General features: G+C 38.9%; 1 protein-coding gene across 1 annotated transcript; it reads left to right on the top strand.

Annotated features, from left to right (window-relative positions):
- Positions 1 to 6559: 6559 nt before the first annotated feature.
- Positions 6560 to 11341, top strand: lim2.1 (lens intrinsic membrane protein 2.1). Its single transcript, XM_088940007.1, has 5 exons — positions 6560 to 6582; positions 7279 to 7454; positions 8422 to 8571; positions 9683 to 9817; positions 11280 to 11341. Exons 2-5 carry the CDS (start codon positions 7280 to 7282, stop codon positions 11339 to 11341), a joined length of 522 nt encoding a protein of 173 aa, XP_088796133.1. The 5' UTR covers positions 6560 to 6582; position 7279.
- The last annotated feature ends 1040 nt before the right edge of the window (positions 11342 to 12381 follow it).

The raw sequence follows: 12381 nt of genomic DNA on the forward strand, positions 1-12381 counted from the left end.
TAAGCTGATCACTCACAGCGATGAACCCCACCACTGCCCACCTTCAAGCTATTCATTTTTAACTTCTCAAAGGCAACAAAGCCACCACAGCACTGCATATCTGCACAAGGCTGTTCAAGCAGTGACGCGCCATGATCCAGGCTCGAACCCTGATGATCCAAAACAACACTCAACAACATTGCTCAGTCAGAACTCAGTCCAGGATTTTAAGACTTAAAACAGCCAATTTGCCGGTAAAGGATAACAATAATAATAAAAGGATCCCTACCCCCAAACAATCTTTCATTGTTCAACAACTGAATGCTTTTAGATATAAATGAAGTAAACACTCTCTCTTCATACAGGGGATCAGGTACCCCATCCAGGGAGAGCGGATGAGAGGGGTCATCTTTAACTGTATGTGCAAGATAAATAATATGTTGCTCTGTTGGACGTGTCCAAGGATAATTTATGTACTAATCTGTTCCACCTTACATACATTTTTAAAATTATATAGCCGTCAGGTCTGATGAGTACAAAATATCTTGTACAGGTGTAACGTACCGTCACTAAAGCAAAACATGGCACAAGAAAACAGGAGATCTCATACAATATAAAAATACATAAACTAATTTTCTGATATTGCGACTTTGAACTTTGATTCTCCTTTATTAATCTAATTGTTTGATTTCCCTCCTCCCCCTCGCGACGTATCTGGACTCCCTCTCCTTGAACACATACAAATGCTTTCTTTCCATAACAGAATTCATCTTTGAAAAACCTTTATCACCAGATGCATTTGATCCAGAATTGCTTTTCCATTGCTGAAACATATTGTCCACTTTGTGGGCGCCGGATGATATAAAATGCCCTCATACCGGCTAAGTTGAAATAGAACAAAATAGGCAGCAGTCTATAAAAATGAAGTTAGGAGTAAAGTGTGCCACTCACATCTTTGAAAAATCCATTCTTGCTGTATTCCGTAGTCATCAATTGGTCTGAGCAACTCTCTCTAATGCATGTAATGGAGCTACACTCTTCCTTTCATCTTTTAGAAGGTTAGCTACAAGGAGAAACATCTGGGATGACGAAGAATGCGTGGCAGACATGAAAGAAATGAATGTCCGTCTTAAACTTGTAAGGGATAAATTCGCATTTGGCTAACTCAAATTAAGCAAATACTTACATTGAATGCATTTTAATGGAATCAGCGGCAGTCGTGATTCACCCAGCATGCTCGGGTTCTTGCAATTCATGCCGTAATTCACTTTGATTATTTAAGTCAGTTGATTTCTGAATAATAATGGAAAATGTAAGAACAAACATGTTTGCACAAACCAGTTGGAATCAAAACTGGCCAGAGCTGAAAGCGTAATTGAACAAGAGAGGAGTACGTTCATTTAAAAAATTCACACACGTTTCCCAGGCATGGTTAAATCCTGAAAACACTCTGACGCAAACACCCAAAACAGTCTTTAGTGACTCCGTGCTCCTCTTTCAAAGTATACGTTGTCCATCAAAGGGTTAAAGAAGAATCAAAAGCACGTTAATTTATCAAAACGCAAAAGGAAGGGGAGCAGGTGTCTGACTAATCTCACCACAGTGATCTAATTATGATGCTCATAACAGGTAAGAACACAACACTAACACTTTTTTACATATCTAACAGACAAATACACATACAGTCCATACAAAAATAACATAAGTGGTTCTGGAACATCACTTTCTGGCTTCTTAACTAGGAGTTCTAGTGGGAGACAGATTAAGAGATCCATAGACAGCAATATTCATCCCTGGATCGGCCAGGAGTGTCTAGAAATTAATGATGTCCTTTTCCATAAACTGTCCCGAAGAAACCCTGTCCTCAAACATGAGCAGCTCACAAAATCCATCAGATATATTGTGTAGTTTTCTACTGACACACTGAGCTGTGAACATGCCCTCCAGTCAACAGGTCCTTCCTGGTGCCTTAGAAGAGTATTTTCTAATCCACTGCCATGAACGTCAGGCTTGTACTACCAAACAACATAATAACTTTCATATGGTCACCATTAACAGAGGAAAAGGACAGTTATTTTGCTATTTTAGAGCTGAAACACATCAGCCTTTTCTCTTGCTTGGACAACAATAATGAAATAGTTTGGTAATATGCATGATAAAAAGCATATTGGAAATACCTACATTAAGTGTCACACAGCCATAAGAATTGTACTTCATACTTCTAGGCATGAATATACTTTAAAGAATTTGCCTAATGCACATCATGTAATGCTTATTTTCATCTGTTTTATAGATTAATAGAATAAACAGAATGGAGAGATATGCGTACTGCTTGCTTTTTAAGGCAATATGTCTTTTAAAAATCCAAGGACCTGAAGAAACCGCTCTTTTTATGCATACTGTATGCATAGGTCTGTTTTTACAGAAGTATAGGAATTATGGAATTAACTAAATCCTCCTGAAGATCCTGTGATTAATTAGAACTGACAAATGGGATGCATCTGAGTGACTATGCCTGTCGCATATGCACTAACGCACGACATTAGTGAGAGAATTAATTGGGCATACTGACAAGGCAATGAGGTGATTTAGCTTGTTGAATGTCCCGCCGGGTAAAAATCCAGGAAGAATTTCCAATTGGAACAAATATGCACCATTTATCAAGAGAACTGCACCTTCATGTCATCGGTAGGCCACTGTGTGGACCAAATCACGTCAGGGGGACTTGGCAGCAGTACAGCCACATCCTCTGTAACAACAGCCTAATTGACAGGGAGGGCCAAGCGTGACAGTCTGGGCGGGAGTGTCTCCTCACTTCAGAACTGGAAGTGATCGGTGCCGACCACACTGCATGGCGCTGTTGATCACATCTCGGGTCCTCACGGGCTGCCCTGTGTGCTGCCTCATCCGGACTCAGCTTTCTTGCAAGATAAGAACCGAACTGGCCAGAAGGGAGCCCCGTTGAACATCTGTATGACGGACTGCTAGGCTGTGTGGCTTCTAGGGCTCAGAAACCTGTGAGCAGACATGTGCTTCTCCAGGATCTGCAGGAGGAATGGCACAGGATCAGCAGAGAACATCTGCAGCAGGAGCAAAGGAGGCATCACAGATGTGCTGCTTGAAACGCCTCCAACACACAGTGGCAGCACATGCTCCTAGCCAGTGACTTTCACAGTACTCCTCCTGTTGAGGACAAATGTTCATCAGCATAATTAATTTATGTAATCTCTGTTCAATAAAATGTCTGTGCACCTGCTAACTTTGTGAATGTATTGCAGTTGTAAGGTTCTTTAGACACTCAGCAATTACACAGTTATTTCCCACAGCCATTATATCCCCTCCTCCAGTGTTTTTTAAATCTTTACTTCATAATAAAGTCTTAATTTAAAAAATGAAGGACATCGCATGTAAGTCTGTAAAGGGCTAAGTATTGCTGTTTTTACAGAGAAGAAAAAGGGAAGAAACTAAGATACTAAATTTTAAATGTGTTGTAGAACCAATAAAAATAACGTAAAGCATGGAAAATTCACTTAGACCAGCTTGATTTTACTGCAGAACACAAATGGAGAGTTCTGAAACCTTCCTTTGAAATTTGAAGAAGCTCTAAGTGTGATATACAAGTTCATAGAAAACCAGACTGCTTTACTATAAATATAGTAAGCACCTAGTAGTTCATTCTTCATTTGCATTTTTTTCTAGTAAGCAGTTCATTTTAGTTTAGACTCTAAGACATCTGCTTTCAATTATGGGTGTTATCAAAACACAGCAAAGTGCACATAATCTAACTAATTTGTTGCTAATTTATACAATTAATGGCAGGTCCTTATTATGGGTTGTATGCAGGCAAATCCATTCTCTCTGTCTTCGGGCAGTTAATATTTATTCATGCGTACAATTTTGAAATTAAAAGAAGGATAGTAAATTACCAATATCATTAGCATTTATTGCATGAAAGTGCTGTTTACAATGTTAAAATATATTTTAAAACAGATAATCAGAAACCATTTTATCTCCTGTTTGTAGTGATGATTTCTATTGCACGTTTGACTAAAACAAATGTTATTGCTATTTTTTCCTCCCCATATTCTTTATTTAGATACTTCTGTGGCAAGTAATTCCACCTGCAAACTACAGCTACTGTATTCTTTAGGGTCTTTTTGCTTAACATTCAGAATACAGGATTCAGAATTTTTTTTTAAACAAGCAGAACAATGGTTCCTCTCTTTGGGTCTCACTGTTGCTCTGTTTTGCTCATCATCTATCCGCTTCAGATTATACTATTTAATTTAACTACTGTATTTTCATGCGACAGAAAAGCTAAAAAGTATCCATTCACTTTACCACTTGGCAAAGGGTTTTTTTTGTTTTTACTCGGCTGTTTTTACTTCTGACTACTTTAGACTTCAAGCCTCCCTCCGGAATGCCTCCCCGCTATTCTCCGCAAGAATTATTCACTGCGAAGAAAAGGAGAAAACCGAGTCACTCTCCAGTCTTTTAAGAGTTTCATTTGAAGCTACTGTACACACTGCCATTACAGAAGATATCCACCCACCCATTTTCGAACTGCTTCTTCCAATTCAGGGTCCCAGGAGAGCCGGAGTCTATCCCAGCAAGCAACAGGCTCAAGGTGGGATACACCCTGGATGGGACGCCAGTCCATCACAGGGCACACAGACACGCACACACTCACATCTGGACCAATTTTCACAAATGCCAATTAACCTACCAGTATGTCTGTGGACTGTGGGAGGAAACCAGATCACCTGGAAGAAATTCACATGAACACGGGGAGAACATACAAACTCCATGCAGACAGCACCCCAGGTCTGAAACTGAACAAAGGGCCCCATTTATAAAAGTATATGATATATACAGAATAAAGTGTGGTGTTTTTATATAGGTGACAAAGTGATATTGTACCTGCTTAGTACTGAGTACTAAAAAGGTGCCATGGTCTACTATTAATTGTGCTTACTGTACATTGCGTATTTTTCATTTGGGATAAGGTGCTAAATTTACCTCAAACAATCAGGATATGGAACTTAAAACAGCTGAGCCTGATATTGTTATTGCGTTGTTTAAACAGAAATAAGAGCAGGCGATGCAAAAACCGGACAACATTTTGAACTGTTCCAAAAAAACTGAAGAGAGAAAAAGATGAACAATTCTGTATTTTGGATTCCCAGTAACTTAACATTAAAACCTCACCAGCTCCAGCAGAGGCTCCAATTTGACGCATCGCCTGACCTGACTAAAGAGATGTTGGTACTGATCTGAATCAAAGTGCCCCGTCATCACTTTGCTCAAACTTGCAAGCTCTAAATATTTTTGTTTTTTCAGCAGATTCCCAAACTACAACACTAGTGCAACCTGATTGGTTGCCACTCTCTCTCTGCCATTGTCTCTCTCCTGCGCTCGCTCTTTCTGTGTCTCGTGCAACACACACCACTGGCCGTAGTTGCTGGAATCTGCCTTTATTGGCATTATAAGGACATTGTGTATTTTATTGGGCCATTTTAATACGGAATTATTTAATCTTCCTAGAAGGGATCAGAAAAGGTATGTTGTGCTTAATTTGAACTCTCTGATACACCTGTTTTAATTTAAATATACTATGATAAATCAGCAGGAACTAAAAGTTTTTAAAGCCTTTTTGGTGAAATCTATAATAGGCGGATTTGCATCATCAAGTGTCAGTACTTTTATTTGCAGCAAACCTTTTTTTTAATTGCATTTATTAAAGCAATTTGACAGCACTTAAACTGTCTGCAAAGAATGTTATCATCTTTTTTGTTAAGTTCTAATAGCTAACTAAATATAAAATATGATTCAATATAATTTAAAGTTTCTTTATATGTGTGTAAGTGTTCTCCCCATCTTACCTGACGAAAAGAGTTTCATGGAAAAATACACTTGTCCATCTAAAATGTATTTTACACTGAAATACACTTATCAGATTTTAGATTTTATTCGATTTTACATCTAAATACACTTATCAGTCTAAAGATAGATTCATCAACATCTATCTTTACTTGTTTGTTTGCTTCTTAAGATATGCGAATAGTTTAAATGCTAAAGAGAAGGGTAATTTTGAGCTTTGAAAAACAAAGACAGGGGATGTCAATGAATCAGGTTATGGGTGATTTGTTTCATGCGTCATGACACAGTTCACTTACAAGAACACACAACAATAAACAGAATGCATTTCTTTCTGTCATATATCTGTCTTCATTACTTTGTTACGCTTATTTTGCTGACAGTTGGGTAAGCACTTTCTTGGGACTGGACTAAACAAATAAGAAACACCCTGCATTTCAATCGCTTTGCATGTACATAAAGCCAGTTAGATTTACAACATTCACCAAACAGTAATTTCTTACTGAAGAAATGTATGCATCCATATTCTAATCCCCTTATCCAGCGCTCATTAGGGAAGCCTAATTTTAAATCAGTCGACGAGATGCTCAAGAACAGGAATTTACAGCAAGCGACTGGGAGGAAGAGCAGCTGTCCGATCCAGCAATCGCCTCTTCCTCCTCCACATAACTAAGAGACAAGACTTCCCCTCCCAGCGAACTCCGCTGCGCCCCCGTCTCGCCACCGGTCCTGCTGCCCTCTCCTCACAACTGGGCTGCCACCCCTCTCCCCCAGCAGGTGAAAGCCACAGTCACGCTGCGGACCTAGTCTGCCATCAGCTGAATAACCCACAGTGAGCACCAAGCTTGAACCTGCTTTGCCCGAACCTTAACGGCAAACAGCCACGGGCTCGGTCTTGGGCACCGGCGGGTTTCGACACGGGAAGATAGCATCGCCACCTGCTGGTCGTCACAAAACACATAACGGCTGCCATATATCAGACATTATGGGTTTCTTTGCCATGAGGAGAAGTCATAGTATAGCTCTTTCTGGTCTGCTTTTTAAGCATTTTTTTTTTTAAATGGATGTATGTCGGTTTTGATTTTGTCCTCAAAGGGTTTCGTTTTTTAACTTGCAGATAGGAAATTTAACATCTAGAAAAACATTTATTTAGTATAAGCTTCTACCCTCCATATCCTTTGAGACTGAAGTTCATTACCTAGATATCTGACTGCGAATTAACTTATTTTCATTCTTATTATGTATTTGGCTGATTCTCTTATCCAAACAGCAGCCGACTGGGCCTTTCCCAGGGGCCCTGTGAATGCAGTACCTTGATCAGGGGTTTACAGGAGCCGTGTCCCACCTAGGGGTTGAGTGATCAATCTGTTGCTGCTGTTTGCTTCTGTCCCTGACTCGCTGGTTCTGTCTGTCTTGATGCAGGATGTACAGTTTTATGGGAGGTGGGCTGTTCTGCGCTGGAGTGGGGAACATTCTCCTGATCGTTTCCACAGCAACAGATTATTGGATGCAGTACCGCCACTCAGGCAACTACATGCATCAGGGTTTATGGCGGTACTGTGTACCAGGAAAATGCTACTCGCACACTGAAAGCATCGGTAAGGCAGTCTGCGAACGCAGCCCTTCTCCCGCCGATCCTGTTCAATAGGAAACACAAATGCGGCCTCCCGAGATGCGTCTGCGATATTGCAAAAGGGTCTGGACAGGAAGTGAAAGTGCCCGTGAATTCAAATTTGAAACCTCAATTTTAAAAGAAGAGGTATTTCGTCAAAGCTGCGGTGCTTGTGCCCCTCACAGCTGCCTCTCCACATTGAAACAGTGCCAACAGCAGTATGAGACGGATTACATTCTGCATCAGAACCAGAAGCTCCTTAAGTTTCACTGTATGAATATGACATGGAAGTAAAACCTAAAATCTTGGACTAAAGTCAAAGTGGATTTTAAGCAATTTACCTAGTAGAAAATTACACGTCACACTATCACCACAGGCTAACAAGGTGATATAGCTTTAGCCACTGTATTTGTTACTTGTTCAATTCACCTTCTAACAATATTTTAATGCAAGCATTTAGTAAGGAGGAAAAACTATCTTATAAGCTGCATTAACAGATGGATTGAAACTGAAAAATAGGTAGTGAGACAATGTGTGCAAATGACAGATTAATTCTCCACTCCAGTGTCAATTTAAATTATGAAGCAAGGAGTGACTGGCTCTCACTATAGAGGCTATTTCTAAAACCTCTTGTGCTTGACCCTTATCCAGGCATTACAATATCTTAAACTGAATGTATCTGTGGCTCATATTACATGTTAATTCCAGTATCTACCAGATTGATCACTTGCACTGTACTTCCATCAGGTGTGACTGGGTAATTTACTGTTAATAGAGGAACAGAAAAATACAAAGATTTAACAGTGGGCAAATGCAAGCTCTTGACTTATATGGGACTGATAAGACAGACATGTTAAAGAGGCTTGTAGAAAGGCAAGCTAACTGTTTTATGTCTAATGTGTGAATCCAAGATCTGGATGTTTTTCTTTAACATGAAACTCCGCCTGTTCCAGCGTACTGGGATGCTACCCGCGCCTTCATGATTCTCTCCTTGCTGGCCTGTTTCATTGGCATCATCATCGGCATCATGGCTTTTGTCCACTACTCCTCCTTTGACAGATTTGACAAAACGTTCGCTGCAGGCATTCTCTTTTTCATCTCATGTGAGTTATTTCTCATGTATTTCCTGGCTTCTGTCATTGTGCCTACAGGGAACAAACAGCCATAGTACTTTTCAGAACAGCAAAAAGAACTGAAAAAGTTCTGTGTGCATTCAGTCCAGTTCTACAGTGTATGTAAAATCAGATAGTAATATATCTTACATTTAATGAGCATAAAAAGCTTATAAACTTGCTCTAAAAGTAGGAATCCTGCTGTTGCTATCAAAACAAATGGCACATGTTAGATGGGACAAATGATCTCTTCTTGCTGGTATTTTTTCCTGTAAACTGCAAAATTTGTAACATGACCAAAATGATATTTTTAGGCAAATTTTGTTTTTTCTAAGCAGTGCAATTGACGGCGAGTGCAATGAGGGTGACAGGAATGCAGTGGGGAATTGTGAATGTTTATTCCTTCGGAAAAAAGATGTGGGGGAGGAACTAAAAGCATTTTGATCCAGCTATTTCAAAGTTCTCCATGTTTGTTGGTAGGGGCTGGAGCTCATCACCTCCATGACCTCATCAGCATCAGTCAAACTCATCCTCTGGCCGTTGTCGGGGGACCTTTCAGCTGAAATATAGCAAAAATCTGAACTTCATGTAACTCTGAGAGACGTGCAAAGACATGAAGAAGTCATTCTAATGCAGTGGTCTTCCCTCCTGCTCCTGCCATTCAATCCAGTTAGTCATACAGCTCACCTGTTTCTTAAGATTACCAACACCTCCACATTGCTGAGGAATTAAGACAGTAGCCTGTTCAGTTTAGAGATCTCTGACTCCTTAAAGGCTGCAAGGTCATGGGATTTGGGGCCCAGATGATCTCTAAATTACTTAATTTAACACGTCCCGCACTTAAAAGATCACAAGGAAATTGCTCACGTTAATTAGGAATTAACGGTGATCTCGACATCCTGCTAAATATGGGTTCCTCGGTACCAGGACAGGAGAATCCGTTTCTAGGTCCCTGTATTGGCCAGGAAGATGCAGGGGAGTTAAAGGGAAATAAAAAGGAAAATATTTCAGGACATTCAGAACCAACAAGTCTGAAGATAGCTGCTCTTTTCATATTCTGTAATAATCACTAGCAGACGGTGTGTCTATTTTGTATTTTCAGGCCTGTTTGTCCTGCTGGCGATGGCTGTTTACACTGGAGTCACAGTGAACTACTACGGTAAAAGATATGGAAACTGGAGATTTTCCTGGTCTTACATCATTGGATGGGTGGCTGTAGTTCTCACTTTCTTTTCAGGTGGGTTTTTTGTAAGAGAACTCTATCAAAAATAGACTTCAACTATATTTCCATTCTATCCTTAATGTTGCACTAGGCTTTTTCATCTTCAGGTTGTTTCTCATTGCCAGCACGCTACATTTGCAATAACAGTATTTTGTCTGTTTTGTGAATTCTTCTGGCTAAATTTAACTGGGTAGCGCTATTTTAAGTTGGTTTTGTTACTAACGTACTGCTTCTTGATTGGGAAGAAATAATAATATATACATAATGCTGCATTAATTCAGAAAAAAAAACATAAAAATCAAATAGGGGAAAAAGCTTCATCTGACAGAAAACCAGTATATCCTTTTTCTAGTCGATTTACTTGAACCTCATTAACTGTTCTCAGAAGAAATGATAAAAACCAATCAATTGCTCATTTGTTGCTTAAAAATATAATTCAGTCTTTTTCAGTGTGTTGTTGGCAATGCTTTATCTTATATGGTATAAATTAATCTTAAATTGATGTGCAATTGCATATTAAATACTTGATGCCTTAATGCTTGCAATTAACATTTGACAAATTACAGAATCTGTAGGATAAGAATAGAAATAATGACATTGCTAGATCTAAGACCTCAATTACTCTAATATTCCCACTACACATTTTTGTGAGAGGATATTAATTGTGTCAAACACAAGGCTACAAACCTAAAGGAGACTTTTAACCACATAAAAGTTAATAATTAAAATTGAATGTATTACCTTTTTTAAAATAGCATCAAATTTGGACATTAAATGTAAGTTATAATGTATGATTTAATGTGAGATTAATTTGCAACTGCTTATTAATTTAATGTAGTTTATTGACGCAACAATAATAAAGTGTTGCCTAATTGCTTAGTGTTACAGAACACACAAGCAAAACTGAACATAAGATGCTACACTGACTGGATTTTTGCTGGATTTCAGTTATCAGATGACACAAACAGGAATTGTTTTCTCTTACTTATCAGTGAGGCAAAATGAATACCATACTGTATAGCTAAAGAGTCAACATATCATTTGAAAGTGATAGAGGTTCATTTATTAGTTGATGGTGATAAAACGTTTTTGAATGGCTTTGCTCAGGACAATACAGTACATGCTAAGACAGTTCTCACCTGTTGCAAGGCCAGTGGGTACTAAGGAAATCATCTTTAAAGACATTATTAGTTCAGTTCAAGACAGTTAGAATACCTCATGAATATCTTAAACAGCTAACTGGCATGCAATTTTTAAAATCAGTGTTTTACGATTTTCTGACCACTGGGAGGCATTTAATGCATAGCAGTCCCCACATCTGAACACTACAATTCACGGAAACTGTGGGCAAAAACGATTTACTGGTGCTAATGATCGACAGTGTTGATAGTTCATCTTTTAATTTTCTCTTGTTGAACAGGTCATCTCTCAGCTATTGTCGTTTTGTTTAATGAAATACGTATTTCATTTCTTCAAGGTATTTTCTACATGTGTGCCTATCGTATGCATGAATGCCCAAGAAGCTCCCATCCTCACTAGTAGAAGACACCATGAAAATCCCAATCTTTCTCCTGTGATAATGAACTAATTATGAACTTGTGCCCTGAACTGTAAGTCAAGGAACAAGTTTCCTAATTCCCCCCAGGAAACTGAATTCAGTAACTATTCAGTAACTAGAATAAAGAACTGTGAGAATAAATCTCTTCTCCTTTTTTTAAACTTAAAAAATTGAAAGGTCTAAAATAATGGATGTTTGGCTCACCGGTCTTTCTGCTGCTATTACTGTTAATTGTACACCACATAGTATAGAAACATCATGAAAATGTCAGTGTGACCTGAACCTAATTGAGATGCGTGGGAAGAAATATCTGTCGACCCAGGCCTGAATCTTCCTTTCTTGCATCATCACCTGAGCTGTCTGTTCACAAGATCAATGGAGCTAAACAAAACAGTAATCTGTGTAGTTTAACTGGTTTTTCAAATTCGTCAGAAAAAGACAGGAACAATATTTGATTGCCATATTTATCTAACATTTGATCCCAATGGAAACCCAGTACATGAATTACTTCCACTGGTCAGACGTTTTGATGAGACTGCAAAAGCTGGTGATAGAAAATGCTTCAAAAGGTCAGTACAGGATCTGCATTGCATTTGGAACACCTTTCAAAGTGCAAACGTTTATAAGATTTCTCAAGGTCTGCCCTATTATACTTCAATTTTTTTATACTGATATTTATTTTAATTCTGCAACGACTACTAGTTTTGGTTTAAAAATAAGGTCTAAATTAGATTCTAGCCTTAAAACTGTAACACAAAACATATTCAATTTACAGGTCAGGAGTAATTTTGACTTACAGTAATTCACATATTGGGGGTAGTTTATGAAGGATATCAAGTTTAAGGCAATTTCGCAGTGGACAACATCATCCAAGAACGGGATGCTTTGTGGATGTTTGGAACACTTGGTGAGAGAAGTCTGGCTTAGCCAGCCTCCTGGCCACAGAGTGAGGAGGCTCCAACCCCACTCAGACAGGAGAGGATGCCTGAGACAAATACAAGTTCAGCTTATGGAGCTGGAT

The sequence above is a fragment of the Atractosteus spatula genome, chromosome 22, assembly GCF_055471065.1.
Source record: "Atractosteus spatula isolate fAtrSpa1 chromosome 22, fAtrSpa1.hap1, whole genome shotgun sequence".
Lineage (NCBI taxonomy): Eukaryota > Metazoa > Chordata > Actinopteri > Semionotiformes > Lepisosteidae > Atractosteus > Atractosteus spatula.

Excerpts from the sequence above, each read along its gene's own strand:
- lim2.1 (XM_088940007.1), top strand. The coding sequence starts at position 7,280 with ATGTACAGTTTTATGGGAGGTGGGCTGTTCTGCGCTGGAGTGGGGAAC. Across the intron at positions 7,455-8,421 it reads CTCGCACACTGAAAGCATCG|CGTACTGGGATGCTACCCGC; the intron begins GTAAGGCAGTCT and ends CGCCTGTTCCAG. Across the intron at positions 9,818-11,279 it reads AGTTCTCACTTTCTTTTCAG|GTATTTTCTACATGTGTGCC; the intron begins GTGGGTTTTTTG and ends CATTTCTTCAAG.